The 26,030-nt window shown below is 44.2% G+C and overlaps 1 protein-coding gene across 2 annotated transcripts; it reads left to right on the top strand.

Annotated features, from left to right (window-relative positions):
* LOC127579355 (solute carrier family 2, facilitated glucose transporter member 11-like) lies at positions 1 to 25,664 on the top strand. 2 transcript variants are annotated; one of them, XM_052032091.1, is made up of 12 exons: positions 1 to 66; positions 3,653 to 3,751; positions 3,845 to 4,005; positions 5,330 to 5,454; positions 6,459 to 6,588; positions 8,450 to 8,598; positions 11,321 to 11,508; positions 12,784 to 12,894; positions 18,381 to 18,482; positions 19,917 to 19,992; positions 20,781 to 20,908; positions 25,147 to 25,664. In XM_052032091.1, exons 1-12 carry the CDS (start codon positions 25 to 27, stop codon positions 25,318 to 25,320), a joined length of 1,485 nt encoding a protein of 494 aa, XP_051888051.1. In that variant the 5' UTR covers positions 1 to 24; the 3' UTR covers positions 25,321 to 25,664. The 2 variants fall into 2 exon arrangements, with proteins under 2 accessions (XP_051888051.1, XP_051888052.1); XM_052032092.1 differs by lacking the exon at positions 1 to 66 and adding an exon at positions 1,107 to 1,201.
* Positions 25,665 to 26,030: the final 366 nt, after the last annotated feature.

Genomic DNA, 26,030 nt, shown 5'->3' with positions numbered 1-26,030 from the left:
GGCCACTTGCCCATTCTTCAGACGATGAGAACAATTGACAGAAACCCACCATTCCAACAGTTACAGGTACCCAACAGCTGCTGCATTGATGCCAGCCACTAGGATGCGGCTTGGCTGATTTTATGATGCAAAAGGTCATTTAGATTTTCTGGGTCGATCCTCCTGACTAACAGCAGGTCCTGGAGACCTTCAGTCAAGAAATTCTGCAGATGCTGGAATCTGGAGCAAGACAAAAAAGGTGCTGGAGAAACTCAGCAGGTCGGGCAGCATCCATGGAGGGAAATAAACAGTCGAAGTTTCGGGCCGAGACTCTTCATCAGGACTGGAAAGGAAGAGGGTAGGATTCAGAATAAGAAGGTGGGGGGAGGGAGAGCAGTATATGCAGGCAGGGGAGAGATGAGTTCAGGTGATCGGCAAGTCTGGGTGAGAGGGGGAAGGTAGGTGGGTGGGGGAGAGGAGGGATGATGTAATAAGCTGAGAGGTAGAAGGGGCAAAGGGCTGAAGAAGAAGGAATCCAGTAGGAGAGGGCAGTGGACCGTGGATTAAAGGATTGAGGAGGGGAGGAGAGGAGATGGGCAGGTCATCAAGGTAGGAGAAAGGAGCCATGGGAATAGGGGAAGACAAAGGAGTTGGGGGGGGGGAGAGAAAAAGAAGGGGTGGGGTTATCAGAAGTTAGAGGAATCCATGTTGAGGCCGTCAGGTTGGAGACTCCCAAGGCGGAATATGAGGTGTTCATATGATACCTTTGAATATGAATATGATACCTTCAGTCATAACTAACTTGCTGGTCAATTCTAATATGGGCTTCTTCAAGAATCAGTGATCCCAGAATAAAAGGATCCAGGATTTCAGGAAAATAAGTTAAGACAGAACAAAGTTACATTTGGACTGCTGATTCTGAAAGTATGCGTCAGGTGCTGCGTCAGATTTATTTTTGTTGGCTTGTTTGTAAACGTGGTCTGTCAGTGATTGATGATGTTAGCTTTCTGAGGGCATACAGTCCAAAGCTGCAATAATGAACTCCATCAATGAGTTGGCATCTCTCATGTATAAATTTACCACGGATTAATTGTCTGTGAAAAGCCATCATTCATGTGGATATTTCTTACTGAGTAAGTTTGGAAGTAACACACAGAAACCTGCGACTACTAAAGTACCTTACAGACTGAAGACTTGGACACCACAAATGCTGAGCAAGTTGGTAAGATCTGAAATATCCCCTCTTTCAGTTGAAGTTGCATCAAATATTTAAGTGAATCAACAAAATCTCTGCTGGAAGTGGGTGCAATATGTTCCCAGCCCGAGTCAGCCATCATTCATAGCTCCCTGAAGCCTGGGGTTTTAGTTATCCCCGAATGTATGTGGATTTAAATGAAGTTTGTTTCTTTTTGATTTACTTTCCCATTTCCAATCAAGGAAGATTTCACCTAACTTGCTGGTCAGTTCTAATATGGGCTTCTTCAAGAATCAGTGATCCCAGAATAAAAGGATCCAGGATTTCAGGAAAATAAGTTAAGACAGAGCAAAGTTACATTTGGACTGCTGATTCTGAAAAAAAACCCAGAAATTCCAGGAATCTAAAGAACAGATCCCATTGGAAATACTCGGATGTATTAACTAAGCTGAAAAAACTATATTAATGCAAATCGTTGCGTTGAGAGTAGCTAGATGAGAGGAAACTTGGCAACCTAAGCTGTGAGCTTTGATACAGTGGTTTGGTGTCGGATTGGAAGACACGCTGGAAGAAAGTTGGTACATTTCTTTGTGGGAAAGCAGATCAATGACTGAAAGAGCTCAGCATTGAAGGCAAACGACCAACATGAATAAACAGCTTTCTCCTGCTGAGCTCACTTATGTACGCGTGGCACTGATTGAATCACTGGCAGTGAAGGCTGTCCTCCGAAACAAGACTATGTGATTCCATTGAGATGTTGAGATGAATGACAATTTTGGCATCACAGTGGAGGCTCCTGCTAAATAAAGGGTGGCAGATTGGAAGTTGAACGGGTGCATAAGCTTGCTTGGTTATTTCCTGAGGGAAAAAAAAGGCTGCTAGCAGTAACTGTCAGCAGACCATTGGAACTTATGCCCCAATGTAACAGTCTCAGAGCCGACATGAACTGGTTATTTTCCTTCTGCAAACTTCCTTTTACAACTTAAAAGCATCAACTCTGTTAACATTAACACTGTTTCTCTCTCCACAGACTCTGCCTGACCTGTGGCATAATTTGAGCACTTTTAGTTTTACTGTAATGCTTTTGGCATCCTGGCATTCATAAATCAAAGTATTGAGTACAGGAGTTGGGATGTTATGGTGAGGTTGTATAAGACATTGGTGAGGCCAAATTTGGAGTATTGCGTGCAGTTCTGGTCACCTAACTATAGGAAGGATATCAGTAAGATTGAAAGAGTGCAGAGGAGATTTACAAGAATGTTGCCGGGTCTTCAGGAGTTGAGTTACAGGGAAAGATTGAACAGGTTAGGACTTTATTCTTTGGAGCGCAGAAGAATGAGGGGAGATTTGATAGAGGTTTACAAAATTATGAGGGGTATAGACAGAGTTAATGCGAATAGGCTCTTTCCACCTTGATTAGGAGAGATAAGTACGAGAGGACATAGCTTTAGGGTGAAAGGGGAAAGGTTTAGGAGAACATTAGAGGGAACTTCTTCACTCAAAGAGTGGTGGGAGTGTGGAACGGGCTGCCATCTGATGTAGTAAATGCAGGCTCACTCTTAAGTTTTAAGAATAAATTGGATAGATACATGGATGGGAGTGGTCTGGAGGGTTATGGACTGGGTGCAGGTAAATGGGACTAGCAGGATAATGTTTCGGCACAGACTAGAAGGGCCAAATGGCCTGTTTTTCTGTGCTGTAGTGTTCTATGGTTCTATGTAGATTTCAAGAAACGGCAGATTTTTTTTAACAATTGCTTTTGCAGGTAACAGTGTAAACTAAAGGGAACAGAATTAATAGAAAAATGAGGAAAAACATTGGAATCTGGATTGCACTTCCTGCAGATGTGATGGAGGCAGGTTCCATTCCAGCCTACAAGAGGGAACTGGATAAATATACAGTGTGGAAAAATTTGCAAGGCTACAGAGAAGAGGCTGGGTCATTCCATAGTTACTCTTAAAGTGCCTTATTGTATTTGTTAAAGTTTCTGCATGACATTTTGGTGACTGATGTTTCAGTTAAAGCCTTCTTTCATTGACCAGCTCTTGGGGAGTAAATATGCTGTTGATGTCAATTTGAAGTTCCATTTCAAGTGACACCCATGATTTCATACAACTGAAATATCCTTACCCATCCCATCAATGCAATTTACTTCCTGCACCCTCTGGTTTCTGAGAATAAAAATCAGCTGAAAGATACAATATTGAAATAAGCAGTGTTGAAAAGAATACCATAATGCAGAAGTAAATCACACATGAAGAGCACCAAACAATTAATATAAAATTCAGATGAAAGTAAAGTTGCCAAACAAAACAGAAAAGTGATTGACTTTCTCAGTTGCATCTGTCCATTGTAGGCTGTGATGTCATTCATAAGGGTGTGAAAACCTTGTATAAGTGTCTGCTCTTGTTAAAGCCTTTTCAAAATCAATGATCCCTATGGAAAATAATCCTTTTTATTTTCTTTTGGTTCCTTTAGCTGAAGATTAGGGTTCTCCTCCTGACCATCTTTGCTGCCTCTATCGGTGGTACCTTCCAGTATGGCTTTAACCTGACAATCATTAATGCACCAACAATTGTGAGTCCACAGTTATGGTCAACTAGAAAAGGTTGGTTGTCTCCAAATCTGTAAAACCAAAATTAAATCTATATTTTTACCTCAAAATGACAGCTTGTCCAAAGGTTCATCAATGAGACCTTGAATGAGCGCTTCAACACACAGGTGGAGAGCTGGGTCATCACACTGGTCTGGACCATTACTGTCACCAGTTTTTCTGTTGGAGGAGTGGTTGGGGCTCTTATTGCTGGACCCATGGCCATAACATTTGGAAGGTATGAATCGTGGAAAGGATGTGGTGGTTGAATTCTGATAACCAGATATGTCCATTTTCATTTGTTGTTATCAGGGATTAAGAGTTGTTGAGCTTATTTGTAATTTCAAGTCCCAAACACAGAAAGATTCAATTTTTCTCCCACATCTTTCCACCACCATGATATCTCCTCACTCTGTTCTCTCCTCCATTCATCCTGACTCTATCCTTCATCCTCCTTCCTCCATCTTTACCCCATGCTCCCCTCAACCCTGTCCCTGTCCTCCTTACTTTCTTCACTCTCTCCCCCCCTCCAAATTCTCCTTTTCCACTGTGCTGCCATTCTTTATCTCAATTCCTTTGATTTCTCCGCCCATTACTCTCTCTTCATACTCTCCCTCTAACCCCTCATCTTCCTTCCTGCATGCACATCCCCAGCCTTCTCCATGCTCTTCCTCCAGCTATTCCTTCCTCCCTCTCCCATCGACTCCCTCTATCCATCCATCCTGTCTCGATCCCCTCCTCTAGGGCAGGCACGGAAGTGTAGCGGTTAGCGTAACGCTATTACAGCGCCAGTGACCCGGTTTCAATTCTGGCCGCTGTCTGTCAGGAGTTTGAATGTTCTCTCTGTATCTGTGTGGGTTTCCTCCGGGTGCTCCGGTTTCCTCCCATATTCCAAAGACGTACGGGTTAGGAAGTTGTGGGCATGCTGTGTTGGCGCTGGAAGTGTGGCGACACTTGCGGGCTGCCCCCAGAACACTCTGCGCAAAAGGTGCATTTAACTGTGTGCTTCGATGTACATGTGACTAATGAATATATCTTATCTTATCTTATAACTTTCTGCCCCACTCTTTCAACCACCTGAAGTTTGGAATTCTAATAACCTGAAATCTGATTGAATTTTAATTTCTGGAGTCAGAGGTTAATCTGGCTGTTGTTCTATTGCCTGATTGAGTTAAATCTTCCAATGAAAAAGCAGCCTTTTCTAATTCTGCAGACTCTGAGAGGTTTGAATATTTGACACAGAGATATTCACCAAACTTTCATTTCTAACACCGAGCACAAACACTAGTTTCAGTAACAATTAATTCCTGCTCTTAATAAGACTGTCTCTACATGAAATTGGCTTTGTGTGTTTAATGTAAGGAGAGGTGCAAGTACACTCTGTGGTCTATTGTCTCCTTGTTGGTTATACTATACAGTACACTTATTCTCATATAAATCTGTTTGGAACACGGTTCTGAGCTTCATATGTTTAAATCCAGGCCAGATTGGATCTTGTGATTACAATATTATGAAGGTATTGCATGATATTTTCTGACTATTATCATTTTATTTCTGCATAGGAGGAATTCGCTGCTGCTGAGCAATGCTTTTGTGCTCATTGGTGCTTTGCTGATGGGTCTGAGCAGAACAGCCAAATCCTTTGAGGTGATCATAATTGGAAGATTCTTTTCTGGAATAAATTCAGGTATCTATTTTCTTTCAAAGTAGGGAGTAGGAATTGGCCTTGGAAAATGGCATAAAATATAAGTTACCATTCTGGCTTTGTCCAGTCAGAACACCACCCTGCTTGAAATACACCCTGCCCAAAATAATATCCCACTTGTTACAGCACTCTTGAATGTATGCAAATATAGAATAGAAGTAACATGCATGATTCAGCAGTTTAAAATGTATTGCTTTGTGCATAGGGTTATTTTCTTCGATGTTCACTCATCCACGAGAGGGCATTGATACAGCAGGATCTCATCCCTTAAAATATTCCCAGGTAATTACATAAATCTGCATAGTCTTGAAGAGCAGAGAAAGAAACCCCGAAATCCACAAAAGACTAGCAACCCTACTCCAGTAATCAGCCTTAGCTAATCTTTCATCTTTATTAACAACCAACGTCTCTGTTCTCTGTTGCCATGAACAGCGGTTTCTCCTTTGTCAGAATCAATGTAGAGAGTTTCCTATTTCCTTTACAAACAGTCTTAAAACTGAACTTTGGGGTGGTCCCACAGATCTTTTTGCTTCAACTGCCTAACCTTACAGCATACCTTTGGGGATGTGGCCAACCTTCTTCCGAGTATATGGTCAAGCCAACACAATTTACTTTGATTGATGGATGCAAGGGTGGCTGGCATCTCTATGAGTGTAAGGAGTGAGGGGTTGGAGACTTTTCTCTTCCACGAGATGGCAGGAATACACGGCAGACATTGAGAAATACCTGAAAAAGGAAAATTCTGCCCAGCCTCAGGGAAAGAGCATGGGACTCACGGATCATATGGACACAATGGACTGTGTGGCCTCTTTCTATGGTGTGATGTTCTATGATCCAATACTGAAAATGAAGCAACAATATTAGTGACTCACCAAATGCCATGAACAACAATTTACAAGTTGAATGTATAATGTGACAAGTGCAGTGTGATAAACATTCAATGAGAGTATGAGTAAAGTGTAACTTTATTCCCTTTTGCTCTTGAGGTGTGGGATTCAACATTAACCCCATGTACCTGGGTGAAAGTGCTCCAAAGGAGATACGTGGCATAGTGGCCCTGTCATTTGCTCCATTTACTGCAGCAGGATTGGTGTTGGGGCAGACCATAGGACTGAGGTACGCCCTTGGATTTTACATTACCTCCATTTTTGGGTATCGGGTAGATGTTTCAGACTGGACAATCATATAAAGACACAGGAGACAAAATTATGATGGTTATTTTTGAAAGAAAAGTGCCCGAGAGGTGGGACCAGAATAAAACCTGTAATTGAGACACACGAAATTCTGCAGATGCTGGAATCTGGAGCAACACACACAAAGTGCTGGAGGAATTCAGTGGGTCAGGCAGCATCCATGGAGGGAAATAAACAGTCGACGTTTCAGGTCTCGACCTGCTGAGTTCCTCCAGCATTTTGTGTGCGTAAAGCCTGTAAAACACTACACGAAGATTACACTTGTAAAATAGATATTAAAGTTGATGTGCCCTCCTCATCGTGCCCACCCCTCCCATTGCTGCCATCTTGATCACTAAACCCCAATAACTGGCCCTCCACCTTTGCCATCTGAGACCCCAATACCACCCTCCCCCCACACAAAGCCCAGTCCTGCCTCTATTGTTCCATATTCCCAGGATGTTTGGATAGGCAATTTTGCTCCACATTTCCTGGGCCTATCCTCCCTTGTGTCTGCCCTTCCCTTGCCTCAAACACCTCAACTCTCCTGGCTCTGGGCTGTTCTTCAAGTCCCTCTCCCTAACTCCCAGGACCCACCCCATAGACACTGCAAGGGCTGGCACCATCAACTGGCTCTTCTATCCCATATGCCCACTCCCAAGGTAACGCACACTTGGCCCTGTCCCCCACTGCTCCACACCCATAATGCTTCACCCCTGGTACACACCTGACAGCACCTTGGACTCAACCATTGACCTGAATTCCCTTGGAGCTGTCACACCTGGACCACAACACCTTGGGCTCATCCCAAAATCCCCATCCCTACAGAGCAGCCAATAGGAGCGCACCCCATGAACCTGGGATTACTTTGGCTCTGTCGCCACCACTGCAACCCATTCCCCTGTGCCTGCACCCACCCATGTTCCAATCCCAGAACTCCAGTCATCTGATCCCATATCCTCACACCCTGATACCACCCCCCCCCCCCACACACAGTACTTGTGGCTCTCCCACCCCTCCACCAACAACACCCTCCTATTTACTGGCCCTGTGTAACTTGTGGACCTGCCCTTAAATTATTTGTGAATTTATTCTTTTGGTCCCCACAACCCTGGATGTGTACACTTAATAATCATCACCCATTCCCCTCCCCACATGGACCCACATTCCTCTGAATGCAATCATCTTCCCCATCACCAATAATTTGCCAGCATTTATATGGTGGTGTTAACTAAGGAAAAAATGCTACACTTATCGCATATCCCGTCATATCCTCACAGTATCTTATGCTTGGCAACACTCTTGTCCTTGATGCCAGGAGGCCTGAAGGCCAAGTTGTCAAGTTGAGTCTATTGTCATGTGCACAAGTACGGTGAGGTACAGGTACAATGAGAAACCCGTTGCAGTAGAATCACAGGCACGTAGGTACAGACAACACATAGAACATACTGTATACATAAATTATACAAGACAGTGAAGAAAAGACTGTACAAAACAAGACATTAATGCAAAAAAAAACACAATCAGAGAAAAGTCCATAGTAGGGCAAGAGGTAGTCTGTAGATTGACTTAAATGATAATTGTTAAAGTATAAAGTAATAATGCTTGGATAATTTATACCTTTCACATCACTGTAAGTTTGTAAGTAGTTCACTGTGTATCACTGGCAGGGACCACATTCCAATATTGTTACATTTCAGAATCCACACACTGCCAGTTCTTAACGCTTTGCTGTGACTGCTCATTGACTATGTTCATGGGACGAGGTATATGAAAGTGAAACCATGTTGTGATATTAACTGCAGAGAGGTTCTGGGCAATGATGAACTGTGGCCTCTACTGCTGGCGTCCTGTGCTTTTCCAGCCCTGATCCAGCTCACCACGCTTCCATGGTGCCCAGAGAGCCCCAGGTATCTGCTGATTGACAGGAAGGACAAGAACTCGTGCATAAAGGGTAAGTGGTGCCCAGGAGAGAGAATACCTTTTCTTGTTGGCTGGGAGAAAGCAAGAAAGAAAGACTCCGGTGGATTCAGAGGCAGTCAATGCACTCAGGTAAATGCAAAACTATTCCCAGTTTCTCTATTCCATTAATGGGATCCCCATTCACATTCCCTCCCACCGTCCCTCCTCTCTCCCTTCACCTCCCTCCCTCCGCCCTCACTTCTATCCCCTCTCCATCCCCACCCCTTTCTCCTTCCTCTGTCTTCACTCCATCCCTTCCCTGTATCCTCATTCTTCATTCATACTCCCATCCCCATCCTCAATCCCATTTGCCCCTCCCCCTGCATCTGCATCTGGGTGGATCAGCAGGTGTCTCTAAGCCTCATTGATTCTTCATGTGGAGACCTCACCAGGCAGCAGGCTGTTTGGTTTCCACTGACCTTCGTGGATTCATAGTTCCAGCTGAAGTCACTAAGAGCATCCTTGGATAATTAATCTTGTCTCATCCTGGCCTTGTAGACCAACCCCAATTACATAGGCCACCTTCTTTTCCCGGGTTACAGTTTATTTAGCAATGGCAGTATAATAGTGACTGTTACTTTAAGGCTGCTGTATGTGATTGACTGCTGCCTGGGTTGTAACAATTGTTGAAGGCTGCAGAACGGGTTTGGCGCAGCCTTTGGAATAAGCTGTGCTGAGCTCTGAGTTTGTTCACTTCCAAACCCGTAAGGTTACATGAAGAATTGAGGTTGGCTTGTGATTTTGTTTCATTCTCAGCACTAAGCCACCTGATAACGGTGAACTGCTCTCTCTCGGGCATTGTACTTGCTCCAGATTTATTTACATTATAACTATATCTCATGAACAGGACAAATGTACAACTTTAATTGTCTACCTGCAACTCGTAAGGAAGATGCTCCTTGCTCTCCAGAAATCAATCGAAAAATTCACCAAATTTCTCCAAATACAGCTCTTGCCCACTCTTAACTTCCTGCTGTTGAAATGTGCTCTTCCTTGCCATCTGTCCTGCTGTAATACAACCTCAAATCCTTATGACCAACATCAAGGGATATCTATCAAAGGCAAAAAAAAATCAACCATAGGAAGTTGTGTATCTTTTCCCCTTTGTATTGGAGTTAAAGTGAAAGGATTATAGAAATCACAATCCACTTTGATCCATATAATACTGCAACAGTAAGTCCTGAAGCAGGGTTTCAACCCAAAATGTTGGCAATTCCTTCTCCCCACCCACAGACGCTGCTCGACCTGCTGAGTTTCTCCAGCAGATTGTTGCTCCAGATTCCAGCATCTGCAGTACCTTGTGGCAACAATAATTCAATAGTGTGTTGATGGCTTCTTGAGAGGAAGATGCTACGGTACAAACTCAGGCTGCCGTTTCAGGGCTGTGGATTCATGTTCAAAGGAGTTCAGACTAGGTCACAACAGTCCAGTAATTTGTCCTCAGGCAGATTACAGGAGCTGCTAAAGCATTGTCCAATGAAGCCGCATTGGCTCCATGGGAGGAGAGCCTTCATATCCTGCCCCTGCCACGTAAATCATGATGATTTTGTTTGGAAATTTGGTCCTTTATGGTGGCGTTACATTACGATCAGTGATGGGGCAGGTTAGGTATGGAAGTGTTGAGTCAGGAATTGGGATTGCAGTTACCAGTATCACCATCAAGGACTGCCATGGCAGAAGGAGCCACCTGGTAGCCTCCCTTCTGCCTCTCTCTCATCTTCCTTCTCCTATTGTTCCTCAAGCTTCAGTTATTCAGATCTTTACTGTTGTACCTCATGGCTGGGACACAGTGAGGTTCTACAGACCACTATAAATCTGGCCAGCTGTTCCACTGTGTATGGCAGGGCTTCTCCAGAGCAGATCAGGCAACAGAAGCATTGTTTCAGCTTGGCAGGTGCCTGTGGCAATATGGCTCACACTATCTGTATGCTATCTGCATAGTGGAGCCATAAATCATAAACTGGACGGATAGACTTTGCCACACAGATTGTATCCTTGTGTGCTGAAGGCACTGTGGGGTGTCATATAGCAACTGCTCTCACGAGACTGGGGATTAACCAGTACAATTTCCTGCCTTTGGAGACAGACCAGCTGGATATTAAGGAGAAGGTGGAGGGGTGGGGGTGGAATTCCTTTTGTTTCTGCTACATGGAAGAGTTGACACTGAGTGCCCACGAAGTGAAGTGCATGCTTTTGTCATAGAGAGGCCTGGGAACCTTGAAAAGTTGTATGTCCTCTCAGCTTGTTGGTACCTGGCACAAGAAAATGAAATGTGGTTCTCTCTCTTCAATAATGTGACTTACGGCACAGTGATGACAAACAAAGAACCATCTCCAGGCACATAACAGTTCATGACCACATTTAACTTTGATGACATTGGCAATGCATTCCTCGCCCTGCCTAGAGGTTGCAGTTGTGGTTGCAATCAGTGAGCTCCTGCTTAGAGAAATACACACACCTCAAACAATACTCCACACTGAACGTTATGTCTGTCATACTCTCTCAACACTCTAGTGCATCCAGTAGCTTGGTTGCTCTGGATGCCCATTGCTCATTCTTCCAGTCATCCTGGAGGGAGTTTTGAGAGGGTTGTCCACTAATGAACACATTTCAGACAGCAAATGAGATTGAGCTAATCAAAGCTGTGGTGGAGAGGTGGAGTTAAATCGGTATCCAACTGGTAACCAATAACGTCACCCTTTCCGCTTGCGCAGCGCTGGGAAGATTGCATGGCAAAGACAACATCACTGCAGAAATGGATGAAATACTGGAAGAGCAAACTGTGCTTGAAGGTCAAAGGGCAAAGAGAATTTGGGAGCTGTTCCCTGACCACACTGTCCGATGGCAGATGATCATCACCTTCGTGCTGGGCAGTGCCTTTCAGTTATGTGGGAATGATGCTGTAAGTAGGATTGAGATCCACAGGAAGCTTAGCTCTTAAAAGTTAACCACTGCATTTGGTGCTGCTGCCTTACACCTCTGGCAACCTGGGTTCAATCCTAACCTCGGGTGCTGTCTGTGTGGAGTTTGTGCATCTTCTCTGTGACTGGATGGGTCTTCCCCTTTATGCTCTGATTTCATCCCACAACCCAACAAAGTGCTGGTAGGTTAATTGGTCACTGTTAATTACCCCTAGCCACATGCGAGAGAGAATAAGTTGCAGGTTACAGGGAAGAAAGAGGGCTGTGCAGCAGCTTTCCCAGCTGCTATGATAGGTCTTTAACACAGATACATAGAAAATAGGAGCAGGAGTAGGCCATTCAGCCCTTCAAGCACCACTATTGAACATGATCACGGCTGATCACTGACGTCCTTAACGTTCCCACTTCCCGCCAACCCCCCTTCCCCCCAAACCCCCACCCCTCTTGTGTTAAATATATTCAAGGAGGTGGATATACTTCTTGATGCTGCTCCTGTGGTGGAGCATTCCACAGATTCACCAGTTTCTGGATGAAAAAATTTCCTCTCCACAGCATTTCATCAGACTGTGCCGTGTGGTTCTGGGTTCTCCAACCAGAGGGAACATCTGTTCTGTATAAGTATCTGCAGATCATTAATCTGGGCTGCTAGAGTATTGAACAGGAATTTAACCAGTAAACAATGTATTTCTAAGCCTCATCTCATTTATTCCCCTCCTTCCTTTTCCTATGAAATGAGCATATTAAATCTTTATAATTCTATACTCAGGGCAGTGGAGGCTTGGTCACTGAGGACATTCAAGGCAGGGATCGATAGATATTCAGATTTGTGCAAGCAAAAGAAAAAAGATCAGCCGTGATCTTACTCAATGCTGAGAGACACGGGGGACTGGATGGACTGATCCTGATTTTGTTTCTTATGCCATTTCATACTGCTCACCCCAAACCCTTTACTCCATTACTGAAATCATCTCTGCAAATAAAAAACCAACTGCTGTGTCCATGAGCATTGCCTTTAGAGACACCCTGCATCAGTCAGTGACACTGTACAGAGCATCCACTCATTTAGATAAACAACCAGCACTATGCAGAAGATATCAGGCACTGTAAGTTCTAGAGTCAAATAATGGAATAACTGACTCCAGTGTTTCATAGTTGCACTGTAAATTGTATACGTATTACATGTATTTACTGCATGTCCAGTGCATTATTCTGTCCACTTTGCCGGATTCAGAGTTTAATTCCTTTTTTCCAAACAGATGTATTACTACGCTGTATATGTGTTTCGTGCTGCGGGAATTCCTGATGAAAAGATCCAGTATGTCACTATTGGAACTGGGTTCTGTGAATTCACCACCTCATTGACAAGTGTACGTACTGCTTTGAGTTGTTTCACCGTGAATCTATTTTTTCACAATTCTGCTGTTAGGTAATGATATTTTCTATTAATTTTAATTTCTAACTCTCATGTTTTTTTGACATTATTTGCAGAAGGACTGAAGTGCACCAGTGTTGGCTGTCTTTCTTTCATCTCGGTTAAGTTTCAGTCAGTGTTCTATAACAGTGAAATATGTCAGTCAGTCTCCCCCTTAGAATCACAAACAAAATACACAGGTTGATCCATGTTTCCTGAAGAATAGTGCAGAGGTTAGATACATGTAGGATAACATCAACATTGGGTGTTGGATTACAGATTTAAAAAGCTGGTGAGTGGTGCACATTAAAGTTATTTGCATCAAAAATCTGCATTTAGAGAACACTGCAGCAATTAAGAGCATGACTCATCCCAGCCTGTGCACTGCACCTTGCCTTGAAGGAAGTCAAAAGTTCCTATTAAATGAAACATTGTGGTCGAGAAATTCCTCTGAACAACTAAAACAAAATGGGTATTTTCATTCATCTTTCCTTACAAGTCCCACCTCTAGACACATCTTCTGTGATTACCAAGCCTTTACCATCCTCTCTCACCACTTATCTTGTTCCGTCTCCCCTGCTCTCCACCTGATTACAGATGTTTCCCTTGTTATCTCCAACACCTCCCCCTCCTCTACAACAAAACTTGTTTGATTTCTCACTTAAATCTGAAACATTAACACTGTTTCTCTCTCTCCTCAGACCTGCTGAGTATTTCCAGCACCTTCAGCTTTTATTTCAGATTTTCAGCATCACCATGCTTTTGTACTTCAGAAGAATTTCCACCCGTTCTTGTATTTAATAAACTCCAGATATAAAGCCCAAAATCTCGTATGCTTTGCTAACTACTCTACTAATATATCCTTGCACCTTCAAAGATCTGTGCACATGAATGCCCAAGTTAGAACTGTGCTGTTCACACTATATTACTTCTCCCTATTCTGCCTGCCAAAATGTATCACTCAAACTATTCCGTATAAAATTCCATCTGTATCTAAAGACCAATTCAATGAGCCCATTCATGTTTTGTTGCAATCCATTGGCATCCTCTGTTTGAAATTTCACTCTGCATTCCGATATCAAACTCAAATATAATCAAATAAAAGGTGTCCGAGCACTGACCTTTGGGACACATCAGTCTACCATCCTCTGGTTTGAATCACAACCATTTACCACAACTCACTCTTTTCTATCCATAATTTGATTTTAACCAAGTTGACATTGGTGAATATTTCCTGCATCCTACTTCATGAACCTGTTTTGGTCTTACATGGCGCATTATTGAACAAATTCTTAAAATCCTTACAGACAACATCCATGGCATTCTGTATATCAACCTTCTCTGCTACACAGTGCCTCGACTAACAAAGGCAAGCATGCCATATGCTTTCTTTAAATTTTTAAAAAATTTTATTTACAGCGTGGTAACAGGCCCTTCCGGCCCAACGAGTCTGCGCCGCCCATTTTAAACCCCCAAATTAACCTACCCGTACGTCTTTTAGAATGTGGGAGGAAACCGGAGCACCCGGAGGAAACCCACTCAGACACGGGAGAATGTACAAACTCCTTACAGACAGTGACGGGAATTGAACCCCAATCGCTGGCACTGTAATAGCGTCGCGCTGACCGCTACGCTACCGTGCCGCCATATCATTACTACCCCATCAACCTGTGCAGCCACTTTCAGTGAGCTATGGACTTGGACCCCAAGATCCCTCTGTACATCAACACTGCAAGGGTCTTGCCATTAACAGTGTACTATCCCTTTACATTTGGTCTCCCAAAGTGCAACACTTCACATTTGGCTGAGTTAAACTCCATCTGCTATTTCTCTGCCCATGTGGGCTGAAGGGCCTGTACTGCGCTGTAGTGTTCTATGTTCATATCTGCAACTTATCTATATCCTGCTCTATCCTTTGGCAATCCTCTACACAATCCATAACAGCACAGACCTTTGTATCATCTGCTAACTTACTAACTCACCCATCTACATTTTCGTCCAGGTCAATCATATATATCACAAACAGCAGAGGTCCCAGTACAGATCCCTGCGGAACACCACAAGTTACGGACTTCCAGCCAGGATAAGTCCCATAGACCACTACCCTCTGTCTTCTATGGGCAAGGCAATTCTGTATCCAAATGGCTAATTCACCCTGGATCCCATGCATCTTCATCTTCTAGATGAACCTCCCATGAGGGACCTTGTCAAACTCCTTACTACAATCCATCTAGACAACATCCACAACTCTACCTTCATCAATCACCTTTGAAATCTCCTCAAAAAACTAATTCAAGTTAGTAAGACATAACTTGCCCTGCACAAAGCCATGCTGACTTTGTAATTAGGCCATGGCTTTCCAAATGCTCATAAATCCTATCCCTAAAAAATCCTCTCCAATAGCTTCCCTACCACTGACATGAGACTTAACTGTTTATAGTTTCCAGGATTATCCATTTCCCTTCTTGAATAATGGAACAAAATTAGCTTCTCGCCAGCCCTCTGAGACCTTGCCTGTGGCTAGAGAGGACAAGAAGATCTTGGTCAACGCCCCAGCAATCTCATTTCTTGCCTCTCTCAATAACCTGGGGATTATCCCATCAGGTCCTGGGGACTTATCCACCTTAATACTCTTTAAGAGACCCAACATTACCTCCTCCTTTATCTCGAAATGCCCTAGCCTATTAGCATGCTCCACACTGATTTCCTTATCCTCCACGTCGTCCTCCTTGGTAAAAACTGATGCAAAGTACTCATTTAGGACCTCTTCCACATCCTCCCTCTCCAAGCACACGTTCCCTCCTTTATCCTTAAGTGGTCCTACCTGCTCCCTGGTTATCCTCTTGCTCTTGATGCAGGTATAGAATACCTCCTTTAATCATAGATTCTCTTTAATTGTCCTTGCCAAAGACTTTTCATGATGCCCCCACCCACCCCCCACCTTTCCTAATTCCCTTCTTGAGTTCTTTTCTGGCTTCTTTATAATCCTCAACGGCTCCGTTTGATTTTAGCTTCCTAAACCTTACATATGCTTCCTTTATCTTCTTGACTAAATTCACCACCTCGCTTGACATCCAAAGTTCCCTCACCTTGCCATCCTTGTCCTTCCTTCTTACTGGAACATCCCTGTCCTGTACTCTGTGCAGTTGGTCTTTAAACACCCTCCGCATGTCAGATGTGGACTTGCCCAAAAACACCTGTTCCCAATTAACTCTCCCTGGTTGTACTTTGCTCTGCTCCAATTTAATACTTTCCCACAAGTTTCATACTCATCCTTGTCTACAGCTATCTTAAAACCTAAGGAGTTGTGGTCACTGATCCCTAAGTGTTCTCCCACTGAAAGGTCAGTCACCCGGCCAGGCTCATTACCCAACACCAGGTCCAGTACGGCCCCTCCTCTCGTTGGATTATCTACACACTGATTTAAGAAACCCTCCTGGATGTGCCTAACAAATTCTGACCCATCTAAACCTCTGGCACTAAGGAGGTCCCTGTCTATATGGGAAGTTGAACTCATCCACAACGACAACCCTGTTGCTTTTACACCTTTCCCTAATCTGCCTGCATATCTGTTCATCTGTTCCTCAATGTCCCGGTGGCTATTGGTGGGGGGGGGGGGGGGGGGGGGGGGGTCTGTAGTATAATCCCATCAGAGTGATTGCACCTTTCTTATTTTTTGAGTTCTAGCCATATAGACTCAGTGGATGAGCCCTCCATTATGTCCCCACTGAGTGCAGCTGTGACACTGTCCCTAATTAACAGCGCAACTCCCCCCCACTTTACCTCCTTCTTTATCTTTTCTATAACATCAAAACCCTGGAACATTAAGCATCCATTCCTGTCCCTCTCTCAACCAAGTCTCTGTAATGGCCACAACATCTAAGTTCATCACCCTTACCTCTAATACTCCTAGCATTAAAGTAAACACACGTCAACCTGTCAGTCCCATCGAGTCTATTACCTTGCTCCTGCCCGTCCTTCCTTACAGTCTCACTGGTCACGACACCTACCTTCCTCTCAATTCCTCCAGTTGCTGACCTGATGCTCTGGTTCCCACCCCCCTGCCAAACTCGTTTAAACTCTGTCGAGTAGCAGTAGTGAACCTCCTGGACAGGATATTGGTTCCCCGCCAGGTAAGGTGCAACCCGTCCCTCCTGTACAGGCCAGCTCTGCCCCAGAAGAGGCTCCAATGATCCAAGAAACTGAAACGCTGTCCCCTGCACCAGTTCCTCAGCCACACATTCATCTGTTCTATATTTTTATTCCTGCTATGACTAGCACGTGGCACCGGGAGTATTCCAAAGATTACTACCTTCGAGGTCCTGCTCTTCAGTGTCTTTCCCAACTCCTTATACTCTCTGTGCAGGACCTCTTTCTCCCTATGTCGTTGGTGCCAGTGTGCACTGCAGCCTCTGGCTGTTCCCCCCCAACCCTTGATAATATTTTGCAGCTGCTCAGATATATCCTTGACCCTGGCACCTGGGAGGCAAAACACCATCCTGTCTGTCCCCCTATCGAGTCTCCTATCACTATTGCTCTGCCTGACTTTACCTTTCCCTGCTGAGCCTCAGAGCCGGCCACAGTGCCACTGATCTGGATGCTGCTGCTGTGCCCTGATAGGTCATGCCTCCCAGCAGTATAGAAAGGGGTATACTGTTGCTGAGAGGAATGGCCACAGGGGAACCCTGCACAGCCTGCTCTCTCTACCTTTCCTGGTGGTCACCCAACTATCTGGTGCCTGCACTTCATGTGTGACCACCTCACTAAGACTCTTGTCAATGATGCTCTGCGCATCCTGGAAAATCCTAAGTATGTCCAACTCCAGCTCCAGTTCCTTCACACGGTCAATCAGGAGCTGCAGCTGGGCGCAATTCCTACGGGTGAAGTCACCAGGGACACTGGCAGTCTCCCTGATCTCCCACATCCTGCAGGAGGAGCATACCACTGCCCTGACATCCCAGCTGCTCTAAAACAGAAATTAATTCTAAGGAAAACCTTACCTGCATTTACCTGCTCAGCCTCCTCTCACTGAAGCCTCCTGAACCACAGCCTCAGCACATATGTTCAACCACAGCACTCACAGCTCAAACACGGCCACTCTCAAAAATGCCCGCTCTAAAATGGCTGCTGTGCTGGAGCCTGCTTCCTTTTTATGCCTACAAAAAACAACTTTTAAAAAAGCTGCTGGTTCCTCCCCTCTGCTGCTTTAGGTGTTGCAACTGGACACACAAGTTCTTAAGTGGGAAACACCTTCTAAAAAGCTTTAAGAAGTTGCTGTCCATCCTCTGAGTTATGGGACCTCCTATAATGACTGTAGTTTTACATCTTTCAGTTCCCCCTTGTGCATTCCTTGCACATTGGTGCCTTGGTCTGGACTACATGTCTTCAAAGTATGATCACTTCCAGCAGAATCCAATGATGACATTGATTTTCCTCCATTAGAGCCTGTTCATTGACCGGATTGGGCGCAGGCTGCTGCTTATGGGAGGCTATAGTCTGATGGCTGCCTTTGGAATATTGTTCACCATCTCCTTGACTCTTCAGGTGAGTCACAGCCTCTTCCTCACAGGTAAAAGGGACAAGTCAGATTGGACTTAATCTATTTTCTGGTTAAGATTCCACTTACTGGAACACATTTATCTGGTGTGTTCATGTACAAAGGGCTCATTTTAAGCGTTCCCAACTATGGGGACCCCTGCATCCTGTTAGTGCTCTTGGGCAGGTAGGTTAAGGCTCCACCCGATCAAAGGGTCTTATTTCCCTGTGAGGTGGCAGAACGATAGTTATTGGGGAGGTGAAATTAAAAACTAGAATGGGAGGGATTAAATACTCAAAAGGATTGGTCTGATAGATTGAGTGGCCTCCTCTTGACCTTTATTCCACTGATTCACTTCAAGTTGCTGATAAGGCTCTCATTCAAGTCTTTTGAACTGTAGACTCAATTATTGCAACACATCCCTGTTTGACCCTTTTTCTTCTATTCTCTGTAATCTTGAGGTCATTAAAAACTGCACTGCCAATATTGTATTCCCACCGTGTCACTCACCCATCACCCTTGTGTTTGCTGACCTACGGTGGCATTGAGTTAAGCTTTATATACATTCTAAAATTCTCATCCTTGCTTTCAAATCCTTACATGACCTTGATTCCCCCCCTACTCTCTCTGTAATCTTTCACAGCCCAGTAAACCTCTCAGAAATCTGTGCTCCTCTAATTTGGCCCCTTAGCTCAACTCTAAATTTAACTGATCCACAACTGGCATTTCTTTCAGAGGGTGGGCTGTATATGGAACGAGCTCCCTAAACCTTCTTGTCTCTCTGCCTTCCATTGAGATGCCCTTTGACCAAACGTTTCATCTCCTGCCTTAGTACTTCCTTCAATCATTTGGAGTCAATTTCTTTTGTTTCTTAATGCTTTTGGGGAGTGCCTTGCTACAATAAAGACGTAAATAGAAACACTTATCGCTGTGTGTAAAAGTGAACAGACATTGCCAAACCAAAAGATTGATGGATTTATGCAACGCTGAGCAAGGCATAGACTTTTTGAATCCACAGCCCAAGGAACAAGGAAATCCAAATTTGTGATTTGTTCTCGGCAGAAGATGTTGCATGCGAGGTGCTGGATTAAATTAGGTGAAAAATATAAGAAAAATGCTTCAAGGGAAAATAAAAATGAGACTTTTTTTATATCAGATTGCCAATTTACATTGGTAATTTTACATCCAAGTTAAAAACCTGCATCCATGAATGTTTGGATTTTTGGACTCGAAGTGATAATGGAGCATTCCCTCAATACTGCGCTGCAATGTAGTGGCCTGGTTTGCCTTCTTGACATGAAATGGCAGCTGAAGCACAGTTTTCCAACTGAGAGGTGGGTACCAATTTAGCCTAACACTGACAAGATATTGTAATTAGGCAAAGTTAAGATAACGGACTGTGCCTTATATGTCTAATTGATTCACCCTCTCTGCTGACCTAGGACAAGATCAGTTGGATTCCATTCTTCAGCATGGCCTGCATCTTTGCGTCGATCTTAAGTTTTGGAATTGGCCCAGGTAGCTACCACGAAACATTTTTATGACACAGAAAGACAATTCCTCATTGAAGCAAAAAAGAACACAGCATTTACAATCTACCTGAAATAAAAACTAAAAAAATGCTGGAGCTGGTCATTGGATCAGGCAGCATCTGTTTAGAGGAAGAGACAAAGAAACAGAATTAATATTTCAGGCTGATGTCTTTCATCATAACTGGAAAAAGAGATAAGACAAGTATTAAACATGGGTAAACATAGGTACAGAAAGGAATGAAATGACAAAAAAAGTCTATGATAGTGAGGATGGCAGAAAGATTAAATGCCTAAAATGGGCCAAGAATAAAAAATGGTTCAAGTGGGATTATAAATAGCCGAGTTACTAACTGAAATTGATGAGCTCTGTTTGCTGGAGAGGTGAAAAGTGCTGGATTCAGAGAAGTGAAATGGGTCCTTAGAGCTTAAGGTGAGCTTCATTAAATCAGTGGGGGCATGGAACAGTTGGAAGTTAAACATGTACGTGAATGGCTTTTGCAATTGTGTATCCCCAAATAGATTTGCTTACCCTCTGATGATTCCCAAATCCCTACAGGCCCCATACCCAGGATTTTGCTGCATCTGCCAGTCCAGCCCATGTAACTTCAGAACTGTAATACCCTCCCCATTTGATACAGCTCCACATCCAATACATATTCAGCTATATGGACATGGTTTGCAAGGACTCTACTCTTCCCTGCTGCCTGTTCATGAAGAATGTTTCATTATATTCCAATATCAAGCTGTAAATTATTTTCCTCTTCTATGCTTCAGCTGGAGTGACTGCAATCATACCGATGGAGATCTTTGACCAGACTGCCCGGCCTGCAGCCTACATGATCAACGGCTCCCTGTTCTGGATAAACCTCATTATCGTTGGGATGACTTTTCCATTCCTTGTTGTAAGTGTCCTGAATGCAAACAAAGTTTAACTGCATATTGTGGCACAGACTATATGTATGTTGCAAAATACTCTGGGTTGAAGCACAAATTTTTTTTGGAAGTTTCTTGGTAATATCCTTAATAATTATTCACCATTTTGGACTTTTCTGCCTCCCCCTCACCACAACTGTCCTCGGGTACACCTACAAGCCATGTCCTTGAATCACCCTCTAGGAGGTGTTAATGAAGTCACGTGTTTTAATGATGGCCAATCTCTCCTTCGTTTGGACATCACCAAACTACCAGAGAAACAAAGGACTGCAGATGCTGGAATCTAGATGAAAAAAAATAACAAGATGCTGGAGGAACTCAGCAGGTCATGCAGCTAGTGTGGCCTCTTCTACACTGGCGAGACCAAACGCAGACTAGGTGACCGTTTCGTAGAACACCTAAACTCTGTCCGGAACTGCGATCTGCATCTCCCCGTTGCCAGTCACTTGAACTCCCCCTCCCACTCCATCACTGATGTCAGTCCTCGGCCTCCTCTGCTTCCAGGGAAGTCCAAACGCAAACTGGAGGAACAGCACCTCATTTCCTGTCTTGGAACCTTGCAGCCAAATTCTCCCACTTTAAATAATCCAATTCGCCCACCTTGCCACTTCTTTTCTTCCCTTTTCCAGCCTCTCTTTTTCTCCTCACCATTTTGTCCTCTCTCCTTTTCCTCTCCTCTCCTCCCCTCCCCCCATGCCGCCTGCCTCCACACCTTTGACCCGTCCCCCAGTGGATCTGCTCTCCCCTCCCCCAGTGAATCTGCTCTCCCCTCCCCAGCATCTGCCTATCACCATCTCTCACCTGCATCTACCTATCACCTCGTGCCCACCCCACATCCCCTCTTTTGTCCACCTCTCACTGCTCTGTTCCCCCTCCCCCCTATATACTTCCCCTTTTCCTATCTTCAGTCCTGAAGAAGGATCCTGACCAGAAACATTGACCATCTGTTTTTCTCCACGGATGCTGCCTGGCCTGCTGAGTTCCTCCAGCATCTTCTTGTTTTTTCATCAAGAAACTACTCATAGTCACAGCTGAGATATGCATCTTGCATCTATGCTCACTCACACCTTGGAGCATTGAAGATTCACCCTGTCACCATTCTACTGTGACCAAATGAAACAAGAAACACAGAGGATGGACTTATGCCCATTCTTGGAACAAATCATCAATGTATCATTGTCTGAAATGAAATCAGGGAACCTTAGGTTAGTTGTAGATCAAAAAGCTGCGAATTGTAGAAATCACAATTGAAACAGAAAATGCTAGAAATCCTCAGGTCAGGCAGCATCTGTGGAGAGAGAAACAAAGTTAACATTTCAGGTGGTTTAATCAGAAAAAAAGAGAAATCAAACAGGTTTATTTTGCAGAGAAGGAGAGGAACTGAGGGAACACCAGGAAAATCAGGGAGACTAAATGCACAAGATTAATAGTACTGGCTGAGGTGGGTTCTTGGAGTTTGAGCAGCTGCTGACATTACTGTAGTCCATCTGGGAGGCACAGCATTTCATGGATAGTGTGTTTCAGGAGGCTGAAGAGGGAGCAGGCAGAGAGAAAATGGACAATTGACAGAGAAGCAGAAACAGAGAAGGCAGACAGTTCCAGACACTGGTGAGGATATCTTGCTCTCTAATCGGTATGTGGTGATGGGGAAAGAGGATTCCCCAGGGAATCCTGCCAGAGCCAAGACATTAGCACAGTGGCTCAGCTGGACAGTGAGAAAGTTCAAGACAGCAAGAGTTGTAGGAGATTCTATAGCTTAGGGGTAAGATAGGCTTTTCCTGATTTCAAAATGACCCCTTTCCTTCCTGACAACAGACATTATGGAGAAGAGGAGGAAAATGAAATTCCCCCAGAAGGTGGTCGGGGTCTGGAACTCACCACCTGAAAGTATGGTAGAGGCAGGAACCCTCACTACATTTAAAAAGTGCATGGTTGGTACGTGAAGAACAATAGCCTGCAGGTCTACCCATTAAGTGCTGGAAGTGGGATCAAGCTGGGTAGCTCTTTCTTCACTAGCACAGGCATGATGGGCTAAATGGTCTCCCTCTATGTTGTAAACTTTGCTTCGATTTTAATAGGCACTCAGGTTTGTTGACTGGAGGGTGTTTCTCCTCCTCACCATGTGAGGAGGAGAAACACCCTCTATGTAACTGCCCAAGCACAAGCTGAAGTGGGAGTGGCAGGAGACAGACGTGTGCGATAGGAGATGAGCCCAAGGATATAGATGAGGTGCTACAGCATGTACAGTGACCACATACGCATGGTCAGTCAGTGAATACACAGTCAAATGTCATCCTCGTCGACCACACCACCATTTGGATACACTGCCTTGTGCACCATGCTTTCACCTGCCAACAGTTTCTATCAGTCAGGATGTATCTAAAGTTCACATGCACTACTTCACCTTCAAACACCACTACCACTGGCTTCACACCCATGTGTTGTAATGCGAGCAATTCAACCATGACCTGCACGCCACACACAAAACATTCACTAGGTTCCCTCTCTCTTGCAGAGGGTCACACATGATCATTGCCCACAGAGGTGTATGAGCTTTCCTCCCTTGTGGGGGACAGAGTGCTCAGCACTGCTGGAGTGCTGGTACCGAGACCACTGTATCCATTCCTCCTCCTCACTACTGCCTCATCGCACAATCTCTTCCCAGTGGCTTAAAAATTAACCATCCCCTCCTCCAGCCTCCCGTCCGTGGATGCAAGGTGTGAAACTATTCTTCCTTCTTTCTGATCCTTAGACAAATTTTATTTTGTGATTTACAAGACAGGCAACCAGGACCCCTTAAGCAAGTAGATTCATTGAGGTATGATGTTATACCTTCCACACTCTCAATTTTTTTACCATAATTACAAATCATTATTTTACATTCAAATCATTTCAATTATTCTAGCCGTGCACAAATGTTTCTCAACTAGTCAGTCTGGACAGAAAATACTTTCCTGAGTTGGCTTAATGCAATTCTGACTACAGTACCATTGCGCACATCTCCAGCTCCTTACCCTAACTCCCCATGACTGTGGGCACCTAATCAGTTCTGATTGGCTGTGAGGTGCTTAATGACTGGCTACCTGTCCTATGGTCCTTTGTTGTCATCTTGTCATGTGGGCTGAAGCTATTAGAGTCCGTGAACAGTTTTGTCTTCTGTAAGTCCATGGAACCAGCTTCATTAGTTCACCATATCCTTATGGATCATAAATTTCCATCAATGGTTGGGAATTACAGAGAACAAAGCAATTTAACGTTTTCTATTAATTTCACACATCTAACGTGGAGAGTTTAATTTCCCCACATAAGCATTTGTATCCATAATCCCACACCTCGTGCCTTTCTTCCTTCAATTCACCAAAAACACCACCTGGCCAGATGACAGTTCAACACCAAGAGAGTACACACGGCAATTTGTCACTCAATCTAACATTCTCAGTCACTAGCTCAGATACTGGCACCTTGCACATTGTAGAGACTTGTTTAGAGGTGGGAATCAGCACAAGTGAAATCATTGGCCGTTAACTGGTCAGAAGTCAGGGGAAAGGTTAGCCCAGATGGCAGCTCTGCAGAGGGCGGGGTCACACACACAGGTTCTGCTGTAGAGGATTGTTGAGACTTTGATGGGATAGCCTACAGAAGACGCCTGATTGATCTGCACAATGAAATACCATAAAGCATGCATGCAGTGTAAAGGAGCAGAAGATCCAGGTCCAACCTTGTATATGGCTTTGTGCAGAGCGTGGAGCCAGATTTTCCAGAAATGGAAATGGCAGCCAGTTAAAGATCAACACCTGCAGACCCAGACTGAATGGAGTATGCTACGGTTGATATCTAAGCTTCCATTGCACAACAAGCAGATGTTAACCAACTTGTGAGTGAAGCTCTGTCAGCTGCCATTATGGCTTTGAAGGTGTACTTGAAGAAGAACTTAAAATAAAGAGTGCTCCATGTCCCCAGCAGGTCAGGCAGCACCTGTGGAGAGTGAAAACTGTTAACGTTTCAAGCTAATGACCTTTAAGGAGATGTGGAACAAGGTTAAATATGTAACATTTTAAGGAGACAGCTGAGGAATCAACAAATGGAAGTATTGTGATAGAATGAAAAGCAAGAAAGGTTACTTGAAAACATAGACATTGCAAGGTAGATAAATAATGGCAACAGTACACCATCAAAAGTCCACTGACTCTGCCTTTCTGTCTTTCAGGAGGGTCTGGGCAGTTTCTGTTGTGTGCCGTTTCTTTCATTTAGCTTCCTTGCGGCTATTTTCATTGGATTTCACCTGCCAGAAACAAAAGGGAAGACCTTTCTGGAAATTTCTCGGATGTTTCACAAACGCAACTTTAAGGTTCAACTGGAACAACTATCAGCAAGTTCCTGAAAGCTGAAAGAGAAAAAAAATAACATCATCAGCACCGAACACTTACCTGCATTAGTACCATCATGTAACATCCTCTGTGAACTGGCCCAGCATTTCTCTTTAACATCTGCTTTTCCTCACTTGTATGGGAAAGAAGATTTACTGAGTGCGTTTATCGAGGCAGGGAAATTGCAAGTTACCCTCAAAAGTGAATATTAAAATATTTTCCATTTTGCTGCTGGGTTTCATGTTCCAGTCGATGGTAGGAAGCTGATGCTTCAGGATTTCTTGAGGAAGACACTGATGACGCAAAATAATCACAAAATGTAACCATTTAGTTCAACAATAAAAAAATGTTTCCACTCTGCAAATTTGATTCTGGTACCTTCAGAAAGGGTTGCAGTTGTTAATAATCTGAGCGTCAATTTGGTGGACAGACTGAGAAATCCCCAGTACCACACGGAGGGTAATCTCCTGCAATCTGAAATGGATGTTCACTGTTTGTGCACATGCAAAGTCCATTGCACCGTGGGTGGCCGAGCTGTCCAGTGGAGGAGGAGGGATAGGGAACCTACAGTACGTGGTCAATCACCCCACAGGATCGTGCAGGGAGCCACAGGCACATTCATTCACCTCGCCGCTGGTCCTCCCAATAAACAGAACCTCCCCGATGACACCCCCCCCCCCCCCGATCCCACCGTGGAGGTGACGTCAGCGTTAGGCCCCGCCCC

Source organism: Pristis pectinata, chromosome 17, assembly GCF_009764475.1.
Source record: "Pristis pectinata isolate sPriPec2 chromosome 17, sPriPec2.1.pri, whole genome shotgun sequence".
NCBI lineage: Eukaryota > Metazoa > Chordata > Chondrichthyes > Rhinopristiformes > Pristidae > Pristis > Pristis pectinata.
Note: the sequence above shows the minus strand (reverse complement) of the source record. Positions and strands in the feature narration are given on the sequence as shown.